At 60.7% G+C, this 6340-nt stretch overlaps 1 protein-coding gene across 2 annotated transcripts; it reads right to left on the bottom strand.

Moving 5' to 3' along the window:
- Nucleotides 1–415: 415 nt before the first annotated feature.
- On the bottom strand, nucleotides 416–5940 carry TMEM92 (transmembrane protein 92). Of its 2 annotated transcripts, none has more exons than XM_008271306.5 (5): nucleotides 5773–5938; nucleotides 3140–3165; nucleotides 1495–1569; nucleotides 1164–1359; nucleotides 416–955 (listed from the first exon to the last, which is right to left on the bottom strand). In XM_008271306.5, exons 1-5 carry the CDS (start codon nucleotides 5854–5856, stop codon nucleotides 842–844), a joined length of 495 nt encoding a protein of 164 aa, XP_008269528.2. In that variant the 5' UTR covers nucleotides 5857–5938; the 3' UTR covers nucleotides 416–841. The 2 variants fall into 2 exon arrangements, with proteins under 2 accessions (XP_008269528.2, XP_008269529.2); XM_008271307.5 differs by having other exon boundaries at nucleotides 702–955; nucleotides 5788–5940.
- Nucleotides 5941–6340: the final 400 nt, after the last annotated feature.

Genomic DNA, 6340 nt, shown 5'->3' with positions numbered 1-6340 from the left:
GGGGACTCCAGGGCTGGGCCCCACCCACCCACTCCCCTCTCCCGCCCGCCCGCTGCCCACCCCCACCTTCCCCAGCAGGTTGCTTCCTGGATCCAAGTCCTTCCTGCCGAGTTTGCACCGACTCCAGGGAGGTGATCAGGGAGCCAAGCTCCTCGCCTCGGGGGAGGGCAGTGTGCGTACGGGACTGGGAAGCCGTGGACAAACTGGGAAGCCGTGCATGGTCCTCCCACCACAGTGCCCGGCTCCTTGGCACCCAGACACCTCAAGGAACAGGAGACCAAAGCACCTGCCAAGGGCCCCTGGCCGCGGGTGGCCTGCGGCTGGACGATCCTGGGGGCTCATGGTGGTGGGGTGTCGGCGCGGTGTCATCCCCCTGCCCACCACCTGCTCGCACAGCCAGAGGCAGACTCGCAGCCACAGTCAGCCAACGTTTAGTGAGGACACACATTTAGTGTGCATCGCAGGGGGTTTACAGTGGGGCTTTTTCTAGTCACCCAGTCCCATCTCCCATGGGTGCAGAAGGGCCTCCATAGTAGCCCCAAGCTGGCTGGCCAGTCAAGACTTGTATGCCTCCAGAGACAGGGCTCTCACTACCCTGCCGAGTAGCCGGCACCACGGTTGGGCACCGACAGTTTCCTCCTGGCTGTCTCCAACTGCGGGAAGGGGCGGATTCTGTTGCTGCAGCCCAGCCCTCAGGACAGGATAGGCAGCTGGGGCGGAAGCGGGGCAGGAAAAGCAATAAGTTAAATCCGAGGCTGACCGGAGGCCGGCGGGACGGGTGCAGGCATTCCAGGGTGGCAGAGTCTCTGAGTCGCTCTGGGAGGCGCGGGGAGGAGGTGGCTCAGAAGGCTGGGTTGTCAGTGCCCGTTGGCATCTCAGCATGGTCTTCGGGCAAGAGGCTGTAGGGTGGCGGCGGCTCCGAGGGGGTCGGGCCTAGGGCAGGCTTCAGGACGATCTGCGGAGGAAGAGGACGCTCTGAGTCTTCTTGGTGGGCCTGGCCCTGGCCGTTACCTGTCCTCCTGTGCTGGCTGAGGCTGGTCACCTGGGCAGGGATGCGGCGGTGCGAGCGGCAGAGCCCTCCCTCCTCAATCCTGCTGCTCTAGCAATCTGGGCCACAGCAAGCGACAGCCAGCCTGGGACAGAGAACGCTCTGGGACACCTACCTCGCTGTAGGGGGGTGGGGGATCACAGGCAGACACCCAGACTCTCTCCGGGGAAGCTACGGGGGGCACTTCCGGGGGCCCCTGGCGGTCCGGTGCGGGATCCTGCTCTGGCTGTCTGCAGTTGCGACAGAAGCGCTTGGCCAGGCCACAGATGCACAAGACGGGCAGGATGACCAGGAAGATGATGACGAAGATCCTGGGTGGAGAGCGCCAGTGTCACCCTGAGCGCCCAGGCCATCCCTGCTGCACTGGCCTGCAGCATCCAGCCCTGTCCCACACGGACCAGGCCCCACCCGAGGACTGTGCCCAGAGGGGCTGGCCCTGGGCTCACCTCAAGGGGCCAGAGAAGAACTCGTTTTCCTGGCAGCAGCTCTTCCCGCAGCATTTCAACCCTTCGGGGCAGGTGCTGGTCAGGGGCAGAAGGGGAAAGGCGAGGCCATTGGACCGGGACGCAAGGCAGAGGACCAGTTCCCCCAAACACAGACTTAAGCCTCCCTGCAGGGGGGTGGGGGTCTGAGCTCAAGGGGAGGAACTGGGGCTGGGGTTCAACCTCGTCTCCAGGCTTATCTCCCAACCGGCCTTCTGCTCTTGTGCTATGTTACTGCTTCTTACTAAGCCTCATTTTTCTCATCTGTAAAGTGGGTGGCAAGACTGTCCTGTCGAGCCGTGGGGATTGAGTTGTGGTGGTTGTGGCGTCCCTCATTTGGCCCTAAGGAAACACAGAGAGGGAGGCGCTGTGGAGCGACCAGGAGCTAACCGGAGGAGGAACCTGACCGGTGCCCACAAATAGGCAGGAGGCAGGGCAAGGTGCTTCGGGAACAATCTGTGTTCCACCGAGACCACGCCCCCGGCCCCTCCCCACCCTGCTCAGGCTTCTTGGGATTTGTACAGGGGGCTTCAACACATCTGTGGAAAACAGAATCAGAAGAGAAACGCAGGGGTAGGCATTTGGCCTGGTTATTAAGATGCCCATATCCCATGTTAGAGTGTGTGCACTGATTCTGCCTCTGGCTCCTGGCCCCATGCTCCTGCCCACACAGACCAGGAGGCAGCAGTCATGGCTCAAGTGATGGGGGCCCTGCCACCCGCATGGGAGACCTGGACAGAGTTCCCAGCTCCTGACGTCAGCCGGGCCCGGCCCCAGCTGAGAATCTGGAGAGTGAACCAGCAGATGGGAGTTCTCTCTCCATCTCTCTCTGCCTCTCAAATAAACACATTTTTTTAAGTTTATTTTGGTGCAAAATATTTGAAATCCGTGCATAATACTGGTGTCTTACTAAAGAGCATGGAAATGGCCGGCGCCGCGGCTCACTAGGCTAATCCTCCTCCTTGCGGCGCCGGCACACCGGGTTCTAGTCCCTCTTCTAGGCCAGCTGTCTGCTGTGGCCCAGGAGGGCAGTGGAGGATGGCCCAAGTACTTGGGCCGTGCACCCCATGGGAGACCAGGAAAAGCACCTGGATCCTGCCATCGGATCAGCGCGGTGCACCGGCCGCGCCGGCCATTGGAGGGTGAACCAACGGCAAAGGAAGACCTTTCTCTCTGTCTCTCTCTCTCTCACTGTCCACGCTGCCTGTCAAAAAAAAAAAAAAAAAAAAAAAGGCATGGAAAAATTACGCACAGATTTCAAAATTGTTTTGCACCCAAATAAACTTACCTCTAAGTTCCATTTTTGCACAGCTTTTTGAAGTGCCCTTGGGTATTTAGGTCAGCAGAGTTCCTGCCCTGCCCAGCAACTGCTGTGAGAAAGATCCAGAACAGCCTGGCCCAGTCCTCAGGGGTGGTTGTTGGTGGTGGTGGGGTCCTCCCTCTTCAGGTGGGGGGGTAGGGGGCTGGTTTCTGGCTGGAATGGGAGTGGCAGAAGATGCTGGACGAGCTGCCTGACCCCCTCCCCGCTGAGACAGACAGGGCATGACTGGAGTGGTCCCTCTCCTCTCTCCCCCAGAGTGGAAGTTAGAGCCTCATGGCCCAGACTTACGAGGAGCGAATGCATTTGGCTTCAGCCTGGGGAAGAAAAGAGGCAGAGGTCAGAGGTCATAAGTGGGAGTAAGGGGGAGCAGGGGCAAGACCTCCGCTCAGACGTTGCTCGGGTGCGACACAGCCCGCAGATGCCCAACGGACTCAACTTCTCCCGACCTCACTCCACCCGCCCCCAGGTCCCCGGGTCGAAGGATGGAGCCCAGCTGCCCCTCCTTTCCGACACCCCACCCCCATTCACTCAAGTCCAGAAGCTCACCCCTCCAGAACTCCCTTCCAATTCTGTGTCCATGACAGCCATGGCCAAGGGCCCTGTGACTTCATCCCCAGCCAAGGGACCACGAACACTGCAGGCAGGCGGACTCTTGCTATGGTGAAAAGCTGGTCCCCTGACAACCTTGTCAGAAGCCCCCTGGGGTACAGACTCCCAGAGGGCAGCCTTGGCCCCCTCCCCCTCTACATCCCATGTCCCCCTTTTTCCCACACCCACTCAGCCCTGCACACACCTGCTGCCTGACCCTCTCCTGCCTGGAGGACTCGGAGCTCTGCAAGGCTGCCTTCCCCCTGGGCTCTGGCTCCGCAGGGCGGCCAGGCATCCTTAGCTCTGCAATCCTGTGGGGCAGCCTCACCGCGACACTTGTCCCAGAAGGCTGCAAAGCTGGCTCCGGCACGTCCACTCCCCCAGAGCACTCCCCCTCCCCTTCCTCTGCTTAATTTTCCTCCAAAGCTCTAGGATCACATCACATACTGTAGCTTTGACTGTGTCTCACGGACTGCCCGCCAGCTCAGCAGACTGGAAACCCCAGGGCAGGGATTTGAGTCTGTTTCATCACCGTTGAAAACCCAGTGGCCAAAACACATGCATGAATGAATGAGCATTCAATGATTATCTGCTTGTATTTCATCCTGGCTGCTCCCAGATGGTGGGGAGGGATGTAGGTGCAGGGATGCAGGAAAGTGGGGAGGGGGGGGTCTCTGTCACCCTACCCCAGCCCCCTGGAACAAACAACCAGGGCTCAAGAATGGAAGCCTATTTGGTAAAACCACCATTATTTTTATACCGTTACTTAAAATAATTAAAATGAGGGGCCAGTGCTGTGGTGTAGTTGGTAAAGCCACCGCCTGCAGTGCCAGCATCCCATAAGGGTAAAGGTTTGAGTTCCGGCTGCTCCACTTGCAATCCAGCTCCCTGCTAATGTGCCTGGGAAAGCAGTGGAAGATGGCCCAGGTGTTTGGGCCCCTGCACCCATGTGGGAGACATGGATGAGGCTCCTGGCTTTGGCCTGGCTCAGCCCTGGCCGTTGTGGCCATTTGGGGAGTGAACCAGCTGATAGAAGATCCTTCTCTCCTCTCTCTGCCTCTCCTTTTCTGAAACTCTGACTTTCAAATAAATAAATAAGCTTTCTTTAAAAAAAAAAAAGTGTAAAAAAGTAATTAAAATGAAACCTCAGTTGCTAATGACAACAGTAAAGACAGCACCAGTGACAAAAGGTGGGACAATTCCTGAGCTCAGTTCCTTGTCACAAGCTTTGTCCCCTGGTGGGGACAGGAGCAGGAAGACACCCTGCAGGCTGGCCCAGAGAGGGTGTGGGTCGCCTAAACCACAGAGCTGCAGGCAAAGCCGGCGGTCCAGGCACTTGGAGGTATCCCACCCCAGGCTCCGTTCCTCAACCTCCCTCTGCAGGACCCCAGCTGAGAAGTGACCCAGCTCCTCTCCCAGCCGGTCTCTCCCCATTGACTGAGGGGGGACCAGCCGGGGGTGGCTGGGAGCACCAGGGTGGCCATGAACAGGGGCATTCACAGCACCTACCCCTTGAGGTTGCTGACTCCACCCAGCGTTGACATGAACACTACTGACCGCCCATGCGTGAGCAGGGACACCATGCCCACCCATGAACCTGACTCTGCAGATGGGCCGCTGCAGACCGCGCAGCAAGTTCAGCCTTCGTTGCGAAGGCATGTTCTAGACCCATCTCAGTCTGCAGGCTAAGCTGCCACGCCAGGCCAGGGAAGCTTGTCCCCCTCTTGTAGAGGGTCTGAGGGAGGAACAGGAAGGCTGGGGCAGTGCTCAGACCCCACCCCCGCCTCCCAGTGGCCCACCGGGAGGTCGCCCAGCCTTGGGTCAGGCAGCCAGTCACACCCTGCACCGTCTGGCCTGCTGTCCTGCCCTCTCTCCCAGTAGAGAGCGGGCAGGCTCCTCTCCCCCGGGGCACAAGCTGGGAAGCACAGTCCCAGAGAGGGCTGGGGCGTCCCCAAGGTCACCCAGCATGGCAGATCAGAGCTGGAGACAGGGCCAGCCCAGGCGTCCAGAGCTTGGGCCCTGCTTTCTGACACAGAAGGGAAGGAGCTGGTAGGACAAGCGGAGGCTAATATTGGGGTCAAAGTCTCCACCGGCAGGGAGGCCCTAGGTGTCTGGCAGAAGGGGGGCGGGGCCAGGTCCCACGGCACACAATGCCCCCGAAGGAGGAGGAACCCTGGCTTTCACCGGGCTCCCCCGCCGCCCCCACTCCCACCTCGCCGCAAGAAGAGAAAGGAAGTTGCTAACTGATCTCCAGGAAATCCTGACACCCGCCTCCTGCCGCGAGCCCCTGCCCCACGACGGCAGGACCGGCCGGGAGAGTGAGGCAGCCTTACCTCCGAGGAGCTCACCTGCTGGAGGCCGGCCAGCAGACTAAGCAACAAGGTGGGCGCGAGGCCGGGGACCCGGGCGTCCGACATCCTGGCCTGGGGGCCACTGAGCTTCCGTGTGTATGGGGAGGAGGGGAGAGGCGGGGCCGCGACCTCTCCCACTTCTCTCCACCTATAGGGCCCCGCCTTGGGCCGGGGGGGCGGAGCCGATGCACCTGGGATGGGCGGACTTGGGGCCCGGAGGGGGAGGAAGGGGAAGGGTAGAGGTTGGGTTTGGGGTTTGGGAGGTGGAAAAGATGACCTGATCGACTACGAAAACACTCCTGTGGGGCCCGCGCGGGACGGCAGAGTTAGGCCTTGCTCCACCCACCAGGGTTAGGGGCTCGAGGGAGAGGGGCTGCACCTGGGGCTGGGCGTGGCCGAGGGGCAGGAGGGCCTCGCTCCTCTGCACTGCTGGGGAGGCCGAGGTCCCTGGCCCGGGTGAAGGGCTTGCCTGGGGACTGCTTTCTGGCAAAGGAGGGAGGGGGAGCGACCTGAGATTGTGGGTTGGGGCGCCACGCTGGCGCAAGCCTAC

The sequence above is a fragment of the Oryctolagus cuniculus genome, chromosome 17 (genome assembly GCF_051225735.1).
Source record: "Oryctolagus cuniculus isolate XC-2025 breed Fujian yellow rabbit chromosome 17, ASM5122573v1, whole genome shotgun sequence".
Lineage (NCBI taxonomy): Eukaryota > Metazoa > Chordata > Mammalia > Lagomorpha > Leporidae > Oryctolagus > Oryctolagus cuniculus.
The sequence above is the reverse complement of the archived record's forward strand: the minus strand, read 5'-3'. Positions and strand labels throughout refer to the sequence as shown.